Source organism: Macadamia integrifolia, unplaced genomic scaffold (genome assembly GCF_013358625.1).
Source record: "Macadamia integrifolia cultivar HAES 741 unplaced genomic scaffold, SCU_Mint_v3 scaffold1283, whole genome shotgun sequence".
Classification (NCBI taxonomy): domain Eukaryota; kingdom Viridiplantae; phylum Streptophyta; class Magnoliopsida; order Proteales; family Proteaceae; genus Macadamia; species Macadamia integrifolia.
This window is the reverse complement of record NW_024868143.1, coordinates 14,252-30,975: the sequence shown is the minus strand read 5'-3', so window position 1 is coordinate 30,975 and position 16,724 is coordinate 14,252. Positions and strand designations below refer to the sequence as shown.

The 16,724-nt window shown below is 40.0% G+C and overlaps 3 protein-coding genes across 7 annotated transcripts in view; 2 read left to right on the top strand and 1 right to left on the bottom strand.

The window, feature by feature from the left end:
• Window positions 1–5,522, top strand: part of LOC122063291 (protein MAEA homolog) — an 8,353-nt gene extending 2,831 nt beyond the window's left edge. The window contains exons 4-7 of the mRNA XM_042627006.1: window positions 607–792; window positions 4,453–4,586; window positions 4,863–5,049; window positions 5,150–5,522. Coding sequence (XP_042482940.1) covers window positions 607–792; window positions 4,453–4,586; window positions 4,863–5,049; window positions 5,150–5,251 — 609 coding nt within the window. The 3' untranslated portion in view covers window positions 5,252–5,522. The remainder of the gene's footprint in view (window positions 1–606; window positions 793–4,452; window positions 4,587–4,862; window positions 5,050–5,149) is intronic.
• A 1,951-nt stretch (window positions 5,523–7,473) lies between these two features.
• On the top strand, window positions 7,474–15,208 carry LOC122063292. Of its 2 annotated transcripts, XM_042627008.1 has the most exons (3): window positions 7,474–7,516; window positions 13,565–14,336; window positions 14,458–15,208. In XM_042627008.1, exons 2-3 carry the CDS (start codon window positions 13,802–13,804, stop codon window positions 14,610–14,612), a joined length of 690 nt encoding a protein of 229 aa, XP_042482942.1. In that variant the 5' UTR covers window positions 7,474–7,516; window positions 13,565–13,801; the 3' UTR covers window positions 14,613–15,208. The 2 variants fall into 2 exon arrangements, with proteins under 2 accessions (XP_042482942.1, XP_042482941.1); XM_042627007.1 differs by lacking the exon at window positions 7,474–7,516 and having other exon boundaries at window positions 12,634–14,336.
• Window positions 15,209–15,850: 642 nt separating this feature from the next.
• Window positions 15,851–16,724, bottom strand: part of LOC122063296 (serine/arginine-rich splicing factor RS2Z32-like) — a 4,636-nt gene continuing 3,762 nt past the window's right edge. For all 4 annotated transcript variants that reach the window (XM_042627014.1, XM_042627015.1, XM_042627013.1 and 1 more), the window contains one exon: window positions 15,851–16,468. In XM_042627014.1, coding sequence (XP_042482948.1) covers window positions 16,039–16,468 — 430 coding nt within the window. In that variant the 3' untranslated portion in view covers window positions 15,851–16,038. The remainder of the gene's footprint in view (window positions 16,469–16,724) is intronic.

Sequence of the window (16,724 nt, the reverse complement as noted above, 5' to 3'; positions counted from 1 at the left end):
AAAAAAAAAAAAAAAGGAAGGCTAGACTCTGCAATGCAACCCAGGCTGGAAGTATGGGGTTGTCTCTGCTTGTTGTTTTACTGTAGCTGTTGTTCAACAAATAATAGGATCTATACAGTTAAAGAAGTTAAAGTGACATCTTATTAGTGTATTTTAAATCCTTAATCCTTTCAAACTTTATGGAGGCAAATGACTGAATCATGTATAACCATATATTCAGTTGATAAGAGTCTAAATTTCAAAGTTGGCTTTTCAGTGATCTTTCACAGCTAATAAACCCTTCCAAGCTTCACACTGCAACATGGCAAAATTCATTTGGGCTGGAATTTATCCAGTGAATAGACAGGGTGGACACATGTAAATTTGAGTGCAAACTAATCTGGCACATCCTTAGTGCAGTGTAGGAAGCCTTGACTTTCAGCCAGAGAAGGGTAGAGCTTTCATTCGCCTTGTCTGTCGACAGATATCTGCATATTGTCTTCAAACTGGGATTTTGATTGGACTTGATAGAATCAATGCTCTATGTTCCTTTCAAAATTTACTTGTGTACTGAAGTAACATGTTCTTTTCAAATACATGTTTAATCCTGGACACTCTTTGTGATAGAGCAAGTTCGAATTTCAATTGAGACTGCAAGAGTTCATAGAGCTGGTTCGATCTGATAACAACTTGCAAGCTATTACATATGCTCAGAAATACCTTGCACCATGGGGAGCCACCCATATGAAAGAACTGCAGCGTGTGATGGCAACTTTGGCATTTAAAAGTAATACTGAATGTGCAGCATACAAGGTAAACCTCATTTATCTGATTTCTGTTTTTAGTATCTGTTGTGTTGAATAATGCATTGTGTGGATATGGTTGGAGCTGGTGGGTCCTTTATTTCCCTTTATGCTTGGGGATTAGCAATATGTGTGTGTGTGTCTGTGGATAAGGTATTCAGCATATTGCAGCTTATGGTGCTGGACAAAAAAATGCTCCATGTGTTTACCACTTTTCCCTCTTTAACCCCGCATTACTGAAGCTCTAAAAATCTGAACTTTAGGGTGTATAGCTGGTGTGGTGTCCCTTTTGGCAAGAGTTGGAACTATCTACTGGGAATCTGAGAGACTGAGATGCATCTTGGAGTAATCCTTTAGAGCATGTGACTAGGGAGTTTTCATGGGCCCATTCCACTTTTATCACTATTCACTACATCATAGATTAATTGCAAGGCTTGCTCATTGTGCTGTCACAGTTGATTTATTCAGATTGTAGACTGGCATCATTATGATTGGTTGGAACCTTGTTTTTCATTCTCGACTGTACCCTCAGCTTATTGGCATTATGCAATGGCCACTCTGCATCCTCTCCAGGGCCAGGTTATCCCAAATGCTAACATTTGAAAATCTGGTTATTGGGAATATTAGAGATTTTTTTCCCCGGGGGGAAGGGTAGATTTGAGGGTTTGGAGGGGAGGTCCTCTCCATCTACTAGCCTAATGGGAGAAGGTATGTCCAAGGTGTCAAGTATGGCTATCAACTAGCATATTGGAAGGGTGCTTTTAAGAGACGTCTCGGGAATGTAAGGGAGATATGCAAGATACGCATGGAAACATGTCAGATCAGTTGGGACACAAATTTTTACGTAAAAGTATGCCCCTTGATATCCTAATTACCTGCCAATTTTGAAATCAATCAGAGTAGGCCATGTGGTAGCATAAAGCTTTGAAGATTCTCACTACATTTTGAAAAACAAATGGATGGTTAAGAACACAAGGAGATGCTAAGTCATGGGTGGTAAACAATGGAGTTAAGACAGTGAAATTGACTTCCATATGGCACATTACATGGCAGTGCATGGAAGCTTCCATTGTGGCAGACCACAGGAACCTTCCCGTAATTATTAAAGAGGAAAATGGGGGTGGGGAAGGGGGAAGTAACATGGATTGGTGAGGCGGGATTGTCCACCACTGCTGTCGTCATCATCGCCTTTGCCTCCTGCATCACTGCTGCCACCAAGTGAGTTCTTCTCCTGCTGCTTCCACTGGCAGCAGTGGTGGCCACTGCTGCTGGAAATATTGTCTTGCCAGTATTGACCCGTTTCAGGTGGATTCAGTTTGATACCCCCCCCCCTTTTTCTTGTACGGTCTCTCATTGTATCATATCAGCAGACTCACAATGTATCATAACACGATACGTTATACTTTATACAATGGGTACGTCCATAGGAGCAGAATCACATTCCATTCTTGAGGAAGTTTTGAGATTATTATTGGCTGTCAAGGGTAGAAGCTTCGTACTTGTGGAGATTAACTTGTCAATTTAAATAGGCTGGGGACTTGATCTTTAAACTAAGTCATATTCTTTGTTCAGGTTCAGACACCTACATTCGCTTACAATTGCTGTTTGGATTTTTTTTTTTTCGTAAGAGGCCTAGATTAACTAACAATTTTTTGGTTAGAGTGTCCCCCCCCCCTCTCTCTCTCTCTCTCTTCAGAGGCATAGTTTGGCTTACGACATTTCTATTTGGCTTTCTAAGTCCCAGCTGCAATGGACTCAGCAGATGAGGGTTTTGGGTAACCTGGCTGATTTCTATCTGTACAATGGGTGTTCTTTCTTAATTTATCTCAGTTTTAAGGTTTTTTTGGGTAAATCTTTCATTTGTCTTCTGTGATGTTCCATGTGATTCATTTGGAAGAAAGATGTTAAACCTAAACAGTTAGCATTACTAGGGAAGTGCTCAATAGATGTTGGGGGGTATAGAGCACGTTTGAATAGAGCAGTTCCGGTTTGATGGACAGCCTGTATTGGTCATAAAATCCTGCCATTTGTCTAAAAGAGGGGGGATTGGTCATGTGGCAAAGGACTCTAGAGATTATAATCATTGAGGAAGCCTGTTCCAATGTTGACATGTGGTTGTTTGTTCTGTGAGCACACCTAGAGCATTTGCAGATCTGTGGAAAAAAAGCATACTAATAATGGAGAAAAATGACCACCAGATTCAGATAACAGTCTGTGCTTTTATGGTGGAAACACATATATAGATTACTTTTGGCCTTCCATTCTTCTTTTGGGACCAAAGCAACTACCACTTTGAACTTCAAACCACACCAACCCCTCCAAATTGAGTTTAAGACATTTAACTTAGATCCAAGAAGCCTATCCTGCAATTTTTTCCATGCAAAACAAAGATGCTAGAGTGACTGATTATATCTGTATGGAATGAGGGTAACAAGTTCTCACTTCATCTCTCCACTGCAATTCAAATATTTGGAAACTTCAACAGTTTGTTGAGATGTTAGAGGTGCTGGAATCCTGGAAGATAATCAAAGTAAATGAAGGTGGGGATGATAACAGAGTTCAGAGACAGCCTTTTGGTGAAGTTATGCTTTGATGTATTAGGAGATACTGATCAACATAATCACCTGGAGCACATTTTTGTGTGTAGGAGTTTCAGCAAAAACTCAATTTTTACTCTAGACAGCCACCAATTCTCTAACCATTAATCGCTTGATCTCAAGGGGCTCTTGCTTACCTATCCTTAATGTCTTTTCTCTCATATCATGATTCATTGTCGTTATATTTTTGAGGTTGGGGTTCCACTAATGGAGGTAAAAAGCATGTGTAATGCTTAAAGAGACCATTTTTTTCACATTGGAGTTGGAAGGCAGAATCAAAGGCATTGAGGTCAATATACATGGAGATTACCCTGGGAGCAGTCTCATAGAACATTTGGCGGCAAAAGGAACAGTAGGGCTTCCTGAAGGGCATATGCAGGACCTAGCCTATATTGGTGCGAGTAGAGCTTAAGGTGATCTTTTGTGCATCAGTCGAACAATTGGAGAGAAAGATCTGCTGAAATAAGAAGTGTTCAGTAATTGTGCATTTTTGACATCTGGATCTTTCTATACAGTTCTTCGTTGGGCTTTTTAAAGTGGAGCAGGGCATCTTACTCTTGTAAGGCTGTAACCTGGTGCAAGTCCTGCTTTCATAGGGTCCAAGGATGGCTGGATTGGGGTATGTCCTAACACTAACAGTATTATTTGTATGAAGTGGCCACCCTCATACTTGAGCTCATATCTTTGTGGTTCATGCTGGCATCCTGACCTTTTATTGTTGCACCAGGCAACGGTCCCTGGGTAAGACATCTTACCAATTCTCCACAACCCAAGGCATTTTTGGGTTTATGGCATGGGCATGCCAACAGTTGGGATAAGGCTAAGTTTGTTGTTATTATGCCATGGACATGCTCATCTCTGTCTTGCTTGTTGCCTATTCATATCATGCTCAGTTTTGATTTCATGTGCTCTACTGTGAATTCAAAATTATAGTTCTGTCCCTAAGGATGGTGCCACCAAGAATTTTCTGCATCTCTCTTTTTGATTTGGATCATGTTATTGGATGTGATTTTGGCTCTGTTTAAACATTGAACTACTGAACTAGGATAATTTCATTTATTGTGCTTTGTAAGGTTTTATTTGAACCAAAGCAATGGGACGATATAGTGGAGCAGTTCAAACAGGAGTTCTGCAGGTTATATGGCATGACCGTTGAACCTTTGTTAAACATCTATCTGCAGGCAGGCTTGTCTGCCCTTAAGACTCCGTATCCATATTCTGTGATTTGTTTCTATTTCTTGCTTCATGTCATCTATATCCCTTCATTTGCTGGAGATTTAAAAGTCCCTTGCTCTTGTAATTAGTATGCACAGTATCCAAGACCACTGCTTGATGGTAAAATGACCACATTTGAAATGTAGTCCCATAACTATACTGGAGCGGTGACATCAGCCTCGCTCTTTTCCATGGTATGTACCCGGTTGTATGCCAGACAGCTCCCTACAATGCAAAATTGCAGCTCGCTTTTCTTGACCTAGTTTAGATTCTGTTACGAAGAAGACTGCACCAAAGAAGACCCACTCTCGCAGGAAAGCTTCCAGAAACTAGCCAAACCATTACCATTCTCCAAGCAACATCATTCAAAACTTGTTTGCTACATCACAAAGGAGCTGATGGATACGGAGAACCCACCACTAGTCTTGCCAAATGGCTATGTTTATAGCACTAAGGTTTGCACCTTCAAAAGCAATGGAATTGGAGGGTTATAACTGATGAATGCAATTTTGTATAATTTGCTTGTATTAATTGATCTTTTTCTGAAAATGTCAGGCCCTTGAAGAAATGGCCAGGAAGAACAAAGGTAAAGTCACATGCCCTAGGACAGGCTTGATCTGCAACTATTCTGAGCTTGTCAAGGCTTTCATTTCATAGCCACGGATGTTCAGAACTGAACCAGGTGGACAATGGCACTCCCAATTCCCAACAGATGAGAGCTAAAGTTGGTTGCATCGACAAAGTAGCTGGCCTCTCAGGAAGCAAGCATTCTTCTGTCCTCTTCATGACTAAGTTTGTTGATTGTTACCAATCCATGTATATTTTCAAACACAAACTTCACTATTCTCTTTTCGCCTTTTTACTTTTTGGAAGTGTTATATAATCTGTTGACAAATTCTCATAGAAAATTAAGCATTATTACCAGACAGCCAAGATTAACCCGAAGTTTGGGAATTGGAATTTCATGATCTGGATGAGGGTGGTTCCCTCAGGAATTGGTGAAACTGGAGCATTGCTACAAATCAGTCGATGTCTCAATTTTTACTGATTCTAAACATATTTTATATATTTCATTTGCAGCTCTAGCTTGCTATGTGATATGGCTCACGTATTCAGATGCTCGCCGACAATTTAGCCGGAATTAGAGTCAGATTTAGCCGTTTCCAACCTGATTCTATTGGAATCAGTGATCTGCTCACAATTCTCAAACAATGAAATTGAAATCTGCTTTGGCCACTTGATAGCCGGAGTACCAGTAAGTATCCTCCACAATGATGAAAACACTAACCTGTCCACCATGAATTTGAGTTTGGACTTTCCCTTGTAGCACGAGCCATCTAACCTCTCCACCAGCATACTTTTGTTAATAGGAATGACTCCATGATAGATGGAGAAGCAGGTTTTGTTGCTGCATTTACCTGGGGTAATGCTTAGTTTTGCTTATCATAGCCTTCAATATGTAATCTCTCTCTCTCCCTCGTTAGTTAAAAATCCCTCTCCCTGTATGAGGCACAGGTCCACAAAATTTTCTTCCCTTAACCCTACTGGGTGATAGACCTGGCTTTAATTGACTAGGCATGACTATCAGAACAATCCGCCTTGAGACGCTTATTTGAGAAGCTTATCAAGGCTGCCCAAATATGTCATGGGGCAGACCCCAAGGTCTCCCCACTCACATGAAAATTTCTCACCTCACAAAGTTTGCCAAGTGGCAAAATGCAGAGTAGAATCAAGAATATGGAAGAGTGCACCTGTAGACACCGAATTTTGTCACCCCCCGGCAATGATGACAATATGAAGGATTACATGTTGGATATTTTAGACTTGGAGAATTTTCAAACTTAGAGTAGGAAATGACCATTTTTTCCCATAAACTTTCAAGAGAAAATGTTTTCAAAAATTGGATGTTGTGGATTATTGATGTTTGTCCACCTCGGCCACCATCAGTCCGTGCTGCACCTCGGCCTCCATCAGGCCGTGCTCCACCTCGGCCTCCATCAGGCCGTGCTCCACCTTGGCCTCAATCAGGTCGTGCTCCACCTTGGCCTCCATCAAGCCGTGCTGCACCTCGGCCTACATCAGGCCGTGTTTCACCTCGGCCTCCATCAGGCCGTGCTCCACCTCGGCCTACATCAGGCCGTGCTCCACCTCGGCCTCCATCAGTCCGTGCTGCACCTCGGCCTCCATCAGTCCGTGCTCCACCTCGGCCTCCATCAGTCCGTGCTGCCTCGGCCTCCATCAAGCCGTGCTGCACCTCGGCCTACATCAGGCCGTGCTTCACCTCGGCCTCCACCTCGGCCTACACCAGGCCGTGCTCCACCTCGGGCTACACCAGGCCGTGCTCCACCTCAGCCTACACCAGGCCGTGCTCCACCTCGGCCTCCACCAGGCCGTGCTGCACCTCGGCCTCCATCAAGTCGTGCTCCACTTCGGCCTCCATCAGGCCGTGCTGCACTTCGGCCTCCATCAGGTCGTGCTCCACCTCGGCCTCCATCAGGCCGTGCTCCACCTCGGCCTCCTCCAGGCCGTGCTTCACCTCGGCCTCCAACATACCGTGCTCCACCTCGGCCTCCAAAAGGCCGAGCTCCACTTTGTCCAAAAGCAAGGCCTTTTGGACAATCCTATCTAGTTTTAGTCCCACATCGAAAATTTGAGAAAATTGCCCCAAGTCCCATGGTTATAAAAACAACCCTTCCCCTCTTCCAAAAGGGGAGGAGAAAAATTGAAAATTTGGGAGAGAGGATGGCCCCATTAAGGTTTTTTGGCTAACTTCTTCCCTCTAAAATCAAACATTCTCCAAGTTTAAAAGTTTAATACATTAATCCTTCATTGAGCCGGGAGATTTTATCCGGTTCGGTTCGATTTGGGGGATCAAAGCACAAGGGTTATCTCCCCTTGTTCCTTGATTAAAGCCGGTTTAAGGTATTTTTCTTCTCCTAATTGTAGTTTAGAACTAGCTTATCTAATGTAATAAATTAATTCATGATTTGTTTAGATTAAGTATGCTTAATTAGTATCAATTTGGTTCAATACGGTTTAATTGGATGTAAATTAATTTATCCCGGTCCAATTAAGGGTATTTAGGTTTAATTATTTTTAGCATGTTTACCTTTGATTTGGTTTAGTTTTTTTAAATTGCTTTTGTTCTTTAATCTGGAACCTTAGATCATATTCTTTATGTAACCTAATTCTTCTTCTTCTTCTTTTTCTCTTTCTCTTCTTCTTCCCTGCTGCTGCAACCGAACTGCAGCCGCACCTTCCACTTTCCCTTCTTCTTCCCTGCTGCTGCAACCGAACCGAGCCGCACTTCCTCCTCCTTCTTCTTCTTCTTCTCTTCTTCCCTTTTCCTTCCCTGCTGCTGCAACCCCTAACCAGCAGCAACCGAGCTGCACTAACTCCTTCTCCTCCCCCTTCTTCTTCTTCTCTTCTTCTCTTTTTCCTCCCTGCTGCTGCAACCCCTAACCAGCAGCAACCGAGCCGCACTAATTCCTCCTCCTTCTTCTTCTTCTTCTTTTTCTTTCTCTTTTCCTTCCCTGCTGCTGCAACCCCTAACCGGCAGCAACCGAACCGCAGCCGCACCTAATCCTCCTCTCTTCTTCTTCTTCTTCTTATTTTTCTTTCTCTTTTCCTTTCCTGCTGCTGTAACTGGCAGCCCCCCTCTTTTCTTCTTCTCTTCTTCTTCTTCTTCTTCTTTTTCTTTCTCTTTTCCTTTCCTGCTGCTGTAACTGGCAACAGCCGAACCCCCCTCTTTTCTTCTTCTTCTTCTTCTGCTCTTCTCTTCTTTTTCTCCTGCAGCAGCAGCCGAACCCCCCTCTTTCTTCTTTCTTCTTCCTCTTCTCTTCTCATCTTCCTTCCTCCAAAGTCTGTTGTAACCGAACCTACAACTCACTTTTTCTTCTTCTCCTTCTTATTTTATTTTCTTGTTTTTTTTGTTATTTCTTTAATTTGCTATTAGATAGTCCATATTTGTAATGTCCCCAACCTATTATTGCATTTCTATGTGGAATCTTTCCCTCCTTGTTTTTTATTTTATTTTTCTTTTATCCATTTTGGTTTTGATTTCAGGCCTATAATGTATCTAGTCCTAGAACTTAGGTTTGGGATTCCCCTAATTTCGAAATTTCAAATCAAATGATTTCATTTTATTTCCCTCTAAATAATGTATGGGACGTAGTTTAGGGCGTGTTTAGTTTAGGATGGGCGTGGCTGGCCCCTCAAACCGGCTTGTAGCACTAGGTGCGTGTTGGGGATTTGGGTTTTCCTACTATCTATCTTTTGTACTCCAACATTCACTTGCATTAGTGTAGTACTAATTTAGATTAATTAAAGTAACTTAGTTAATGTAATTAGTCATTTCAACTGTTGTCTATTTAATTGTGGTTCGTTAATTTAGCTTTGTAAATTAAGCTTATTTAATTAGCGTAACCAACTCATCATTTGTATCATAACCTAGCTAGCATAATTTAGACACTTGGTTTAGGGTTTTTACATGTCATGCTTAGATATCTAGATTAAGGTTTTCTGTGACTTAGATTTAGGACTAGTTAGTAGGGTACAAACAAAATTTGGTCAAACAAAAAGAGACCGGCCTTCGGGTCGGGCAGACTGGGTGCCTAACACCTTCCCAGTCTGTCACTTAACACTTGCCCAGAATCTTGGTGCAAACCAGCAGAGTCATTAGTCTCTCTCCCTTGATTGGGGGAGATATTTATGGGTCCTAGATCCTTTTCTAGGTGGCGACTCCCTTTTACCCATAACGTGTATCCCCCCCTTGGCATTTGATGACTAGGGGATACTATCTCATCTCATTAGGGTTGAACCCTAGAGCGTGTGTACACGCACTACTCGCAGTATCGCGATCCCGCGGCGGGGGGGCGGAGGTCCATGGTACCTACAGCACCCAAGTGGCATAGACAGACAAGCAGGATCCTCTCTTTGGCGTGTATGCAATATTTTCATGCTGGGTCAACAACAGCAAGGCTGACGCACAGGAAAGTAAAGCAAACAATAGCCACGACCGGGCACATCTTCATGCATCCACACTAAGGATGTGTTTGGTTTGCATTCTACGGTGTCAAAAACAGTGTTTGGTATCCATTCTAATTCTTGAGCATTGGAATGCAGTTTAGAATGCGGCCGATTCTAGAATGGGAAAAATGATCCATTCCACGTTCTGAGACAAAGAGGGGAAAAACCCGTTCTCAGTAACCCTACAAACCCGACATTATCCTTGACCTTTTTTCCTGAAACTCTGGGATCCTTGGGAGCTTTAGTGAGAAGAGGCACTGTGGGAGCTTCAACGAAGAACTGTGACTTGAAGGACCTTCGCTCCTTCAAAACGACCTCAACCAAGCTTCGATCCTAGCTTCGTTCTTTCAAAACACTTCGACCCTCTCTGCTTCAAGGTCAAATTTATGCTCTCTTTCTCTTCTTTGTTAATTTCTCTGCAGTACAAATCAATCATTCTATTTGCTTGCAAGTATTGGAAGAGGGTGATAGCTTCGATTTCATTGGATTCATATTGATTTCCTTCTTATTGTTTTAGGGTTTGTTGCTGGAGCCTATGAGGGAAGAATCGTGATTCCTTCAAGTAGCTTCACTTGATCTCCATCTCAAGGTAAGATTCTTCTCTCTTTCTCTGATCCCTTCCTATCTCCTCTATTGCCATCATGCTGGACAACCTCCTCGAAATCGGCAACTTAACGAACCTCCCTCAGGTCCGACCCATTAAAGCTCTCACGTAGCCACAACTCCTTATCTCTCTCTCTCTCTCTCTCTCTCTCTCTCTCTCTCTCTCTCTCTCTCTCTCTCTCTCTCTGTTTGTGTGCATTCAAATACATTTTTAATGCCAGAATTTGAAGATATTTATAGTCCTTTTGATTAACATATGCCTCCGTATGTATGACGGTAGTACTTTGAGACTGGCTGTGGCCTGTGGGTAACCACTTAAATTCTTTTGTCTCTTTCAAATCTCTTCCATCCCCATTGCTTTTCGATTTGGTGAAAGGCTTCTCTTATGTTTCTTTCAAATCTCTTCCATCCCCATTGCTTTTCGATTTGGAGAAAGGCTTCTCTTATGTTTCTTTCAAATCTCTTCTTGCTCTATTCTAGATTCATAATTGTGGTAGTAGACTTGTAATTAATCACTGCAGTCATTTGGATTTGTACTTGTGTTACAAGATGAATATTACACTTTATATAACCCAATTGATCTTTCTTGATAATTATTGAACGGGCATGTTTGATTTGATCTACAGATCCTCAGCGATTAGATTTCAACCAGTCTACATGAGAATTGACTATTTTGAGTATTTTTAGTTTCAACTTCTTTAGAGATGTAACTTTCTATGATCCATCCACTGATTCTGGTTCAACACAATTCGATTATTGGCCTGGTCTCATTAGGTTTAACAAATTATGCCTCAAACCTTAAAGACCAACAAAGTGCAATCCCATTCACAAGCCATTCAAGCCAATTGACAATTGAGTTTTTGAAATTTTGGGAAGAGAAATCATGAAAACCTTCAAAAGGATTTCTTTTACCAATTAAATAGACTGTTGGAGTATGACAAGATTTCTCCAAGAATATTTGAGCACAAGATGATAGATGTTTTACAATTACACAATTGACACCTACAGATGGGACATGCATAACAATGACAACCTTTAAATCCCAAAAATTCACTTTTATTGAAAAATATTAATCCAAAAATTCAGAAAGCCATGGAAGTTATATCTTAACCCAATGAGATATACATTTTATCATATGAAGAACTGAAGAAGAAAACTTCTTTCTTGTATTTCTAAGTTTGCTATCCATTGCCCATCTGCACCAAATGTTGAGTCAAAAAGTACCTTCCATTCAACATATAAAGCCAAATGACCATTCTCAATCATTTCATTTAAGTACTTGTGTGCTTCCTCAGCCCTCCCACACACACTCAGTCCTCTAATAATAACCTCATACAATGTCCCATTAATTGGAATATTGTTCTTCCACATTTCTTCAAATACATAGAGTGCCTTTATAATATTACCCTATTTGTAGTGTCCATCAACCATGATGGTGTATGTTGAGACATCATGTAACCCTGTGAAACTCCCCTTCTGAATGCTCTGAAATAGATTCTCGGCTTCAGCTAGTCTTCCCACTTTCCAGTGACCACTAAGAATACAATTAACAATGTTTGTTGCTGGAACAAACCGACTGCAGGTGATAATCTCATTGAATATCCTCCAAGCATCATTAACATTACCCCTTTCACAGAGCTCTACAATAACAAATGCCCCTATCTCCTCTGCAGCAACAAATCCTCTCTTCTTCTCTTCTTATTTATTGTATGATTCTGTTATTATCTCAACTTTAGCCTTTTAGCTAGCTGCACTTTGTTTATTAATGTGATATATTTTTTAATTATTAACCTATATGTTGAATTAATTAGTTACGATGATCAAGGTTGGACATCCTTATGGTTATTGCTATGTTAAAGTGACTACAAGTAAGACAAGAATGATAGATACACAAGAGAAATCATCCAATCTGTGAAGGGGGAAAGAAATTGCTATGAATGAGAATGCTAGTAAAAAAAGAAAGATGGAGATTGGGAAGGAAATCGTCAAAGGGCCAACAAATTGGACAGATGATTACAAAAAACATTTTATTGATATCTTATTGGATCAAGTACGTAAAGGGGCTAGAATAAACACTAGTTTTAGTAGGGATGCTTGGGATATCATTTTAAAGCAATTTAATGAGTCAAAGCAAGCCAATTATGATATGCAAGCAATTAAGAACTGTTATAGGGCCTTGAGAAGTGCATGGATTACATGAAAAGTATTATTGGAAAATAATAGTGGATGGGGATGGTGTCACTTGACACAGAAAGTCAACCCACCAACGAAAGAACATTGGAACGACTTCAAAGCGGTAATAGTTAACTTTCTACTGAGTTTTAAAATATTTAATGGATTATAATTATCATGTCAATGTATTGAAAAAATGGATTTATTATATTGACAGAAGCATAAGCAAGCCGTGCAATTTTTGAAGGGGCCACTAAAGTTTGAGGAGGAATTGGATGAACTTTTTGAGGGAACTGGTGTTAATGGAAAGGATGCTAAGTGTCCAAATGAAGATGCAAAAAGTAGTGCCCGTGAAGTTTCAGAAACGGAATTCATTGAAGATATTACGGAGTCACAACCTGAAAGAAGAGTATCAAAATCAACCACAATGAATACATTGGATAATGATGATGATGATGATGACTCTGTACCTGAGAAGATATATAATGGATGAAAGAAGCAAAAACTTGATTATACTTTAGGGAAACAAAAGCAAAGAAAGGCAACTCGTGTACCCCAATCTGAAGCTATGACTACCTTGTCCTCCTTGGGTGAAATGGTAAGGATCCGAATCAATGCTTTAACTGCTACTTCGAATGCAAGTGGATCTGTGTCTGATGCTCTGAAGATATTGGATGAAATGGAGGACTTACCAATGGGGAGTGACATGCACTTGGATGCCATGCTACTGTTGGAGGATCCCACAAAGAGAGAATTTTTTCTGAAAATGAATCCTTCTATTCGTTTTGCTTGGTTACGAAAAATACTTGGCCAAAAGGAGCAAAGCCCGAGTATCTGAATATGTTTTTTGGTTATTTTCTATGTGATTGAACTAGTACAATATATTAGTTGATAGGATTATTTGGTTGGATAGTTTTGAAATGGAAAAAGCAACTATTAATAGTAGTGACTTTTTTTGGTTGGATGAAGAACAGTTGATTATAGTTGGATAGTGACACTTTAAGATCAAGAATTAGAAGACATTGTGATTAAATGATTACTTAATGCAAATAAATGTGAACTTGATCTTATGTGGTTCTATTTTTTTATTGTTTATCATATTGTTTTGTTTCACATAATCTATTGGTCATTATTCATAAAATAAATGTTGAAATGTTATTTGGGCAGATGATGACACTTTATGATCAAGAATTAGAAGCCATTGAGGATGCTATGTTATTTACTAGTATAATGGTCTTGACAGAAAATATCTTGGGTGAAGAAGAAGAAGAAAAAGAAGAGAATGAAGCAACTCCTCAAATTGAGAGACAAAGAGTTCATACATGTCCATTTACATGACATATTTGGATTTCGAAAATATTACATCCTAATACACATCCTAGAAGAGTATGTAGGCTTTTTCGGATGTCTCGAGATCACTTTATGAGGTTATTAGATGCATTGAAGGAAAGAGAGTTAGTAAAAGATACAAATAATATCCCCGTAGAAGAGCAATTGGCAATGAGTATTATGATCATGGCTCATAATGTTAGGAATAGCATTATTCAAGAAAGGCTTCAACATTCTAGTGAAACTGTGATTCGAGTTTTTTATAATATTCTACGAGCCCTTAATACTTATGCTAGAGAACTCATTCAGCCACCATCTTTTAATGAAATTCCTGCTAAAATCTGTGGGGATAAGAGGTATCATCTTTATTTTGATAATTGCATAAGAGCAATTGATGGGACACATGTCAATGCATCCGTCCCAGTTGCCAACCAAATTCCATATAGATCAGGAAGGAAAAAATATGCAACACAAAATGTACTAGTTGTGTGTGATTTTGATATATGTTTTACCTTCATATGGGCTGGTTGGGAAGGAACAGTCCTTGGCTCGAGGATTCTGTGGGAAGCATTGCATCGACAATATTTGAAATTCCCTCATCCTCCAGAAGGTAATTATTTAATTATTATTTTGATTATTACAAATATTATTTGATTTATTAAATATTTGATAATTATTTTTTTGGATAAATATTCACAATTATTTTACTTATGAATTGCGTGTATTTACAGGAAAGTATTACCTTGTTGATCTCGGATTTTCAAATGTCCCCGGATACCTTGCCCCATTCAAAAATGTGTGTTACCATAAACAAGATTATAACCACAGAAGACCACAAGGGACTAAAGAACGGTTCAATCATACCTTCATTAAGGAGTACAATTGAGAGATGTTTTTGTATCTTAAAGAAGCGGTTTCCCGTTCTCAAGACCATGCCTTCATATCAGTTTAGGACATAGGTTGAAATGGTAATTGCCTGTGTAGCCATACACAATTTTATCAAGAAACAACAAGCAAATGATTGGTTGTTTGACAAGTATGATTGTGAATACTTGAGTATCATTGATAATAACCATGACAATGAGGAAAATACAAGGGCTTCCGGTTTTCCGTCCTTAGTTACTACGCAGCAACAACATGCATGGGGACAAGTTAGACAAAATATTGCTGATATGATGGACCAAGATGCAACAGGTTGATGGAGACCCATGTTTTTATGACTTGTTTATTATTTGTACTTTTATAAATTTAAACATAATTTATCAGATTTGTTGCAGGCACGACGATTAGGAAACATAGGAATCGTCGTCTAGACTAACTGTGCGGAGGTGGTGAATTTGTTTAAGGAGGATCAAAGTACTTTGGCCATGAGATTTTTTTTTTATTATTATTTGAAATATTTGAGTAGATATTTTGTAAGTTTTGATCTGGTGAAACAATGTCATAATCAAGCGGTGGTGGCGCATAAGTTAGCTACTAACTGAATGGATCTGTAATCAACTTCCAACTTCCCGACTCTCCTCCTTGTAATTTTCCAATGAATTTCCTTTTCTATGATTAAAAAAAAAAATGTGAGCTTTCTTAGGATGGACACCCATTTAATCATTGACATTATCATATGGTTTTCAATTCAAATGTGTTTTCCTACGTGATAAAATATAAAACTCTTGAAAATGGTTGTTTATTGCTAAATCCTAAGCATCAAATCCCATTTTCTCATAAGATATTGAGTTGGGTCGAACAATTAAAGAGTAGAGAAGAAGTTGCAAGTAAAAGGAATTAAAAATAAATAAAAAAAAGGTTAAGAATTAAAAAATAATAGTAATAATAATAATAGGACAAATAGGTGAAGAACGTATTTGTAAGAATGAGAATATAAATATTATACCAAACACAGTTCTCATTCTAAATCAAGAATACATTTTAAATTAAAAGTGTTCCAAATGATGTTCTCATTCTAAGTTGAGAATGCATTCTCCATTTTGAGAATGCATCACAAGAATGCGAACCAAACACATCCTAAATGAAAACATCATATTCTGCGGAAAAGGAGCAGCTAAGAGATCTAGTGTGCGCAATGGGAATTTGAGCAACTATACAAACCTGCGAATAATGTTTCGAGTCTTGAGGTAAACTGTGTAATCATCTATTGAAACCTCATCCGCATCCAAATTTTACCTTGTTCCATGGTTTTGTAAACAAGCGCTATTCCCAGAATATTCGTTACCCAAATCAAAGGTCTCTAATATCATTATGTAAAGCGAACAGTGTCCATACTAGTTACTAAACAAGTCATAACTTAGAGAACAACCCTAGTCTTGGGCGCTTGAAGGAGACTCACTGCCTTGAGGGGTACCACGGTTCTCATCACCATCACCATCCATGGGGCTCCTATCATCCCTAGGACTCGGGCTATGGCTGTGTCCATTCGCTTGAGGGCTTTGGTACCTCCTGCCTTCAGGGCTCTCTTCCCTTCCTGGGCTTGCGGGGCTTCTGCTCTCAGCCCTAGGGCTCTCACTGTATTCTGAACCATCATGCTGAGTGGCTTCCTTGCGATCTCTTGGTGGTGGACTGTCTCTATCTTGAGGACTGTTCCCATCAGGTGTAGGGCTTCGTTTCCTTCCTCTGGATGGTGGAGGGGAACTCTTCTTCAACTTAGGACTCCCGCTGTAACGAGGGCTTTTTGATCTTTTCTCCTCAAGCTCCACACTCAGCTCTCTCCTTGCAGGTGATCGAGATCGGCTGACGATCAACAATTAGAGTTAGCATACAGATGAGAAGCAAGTTTAACAGCAGATAGGGGGGCATAATGTTTTTCATAAGAAAAAAACTAGGAGGCATCTGTCAACGGAAAGCATCATCAGCTGGCCCCATGTCTCTCTCTCACACCATTTTCCCCTTTATTTTGTCTGGTTGGGGAAGAGGGGAGTTTATCTCTGACAGCTCATTTTCCCTCCCCATTCATTGTCAGAGTCCCCCACCTCACCCCCACCCCCAA

Excerpts from the sequence above, each read along its gene's own strand:
- LOC122063292 (XM_042627008.1), top strand. The coding sequence starts at position 13,802 with ATGTCTCGAGATCACTTTATGAGGTTATTAGATGCATTGAAGGAAAGA. Across the intron at positions 14,337-14,457 it reads ATTCCCTCATCCTCCAGAAG|GAAAGTATTACCTTGTTGAT; the intron begins GTAATTATTTAA and ends GTGTATTTACAG.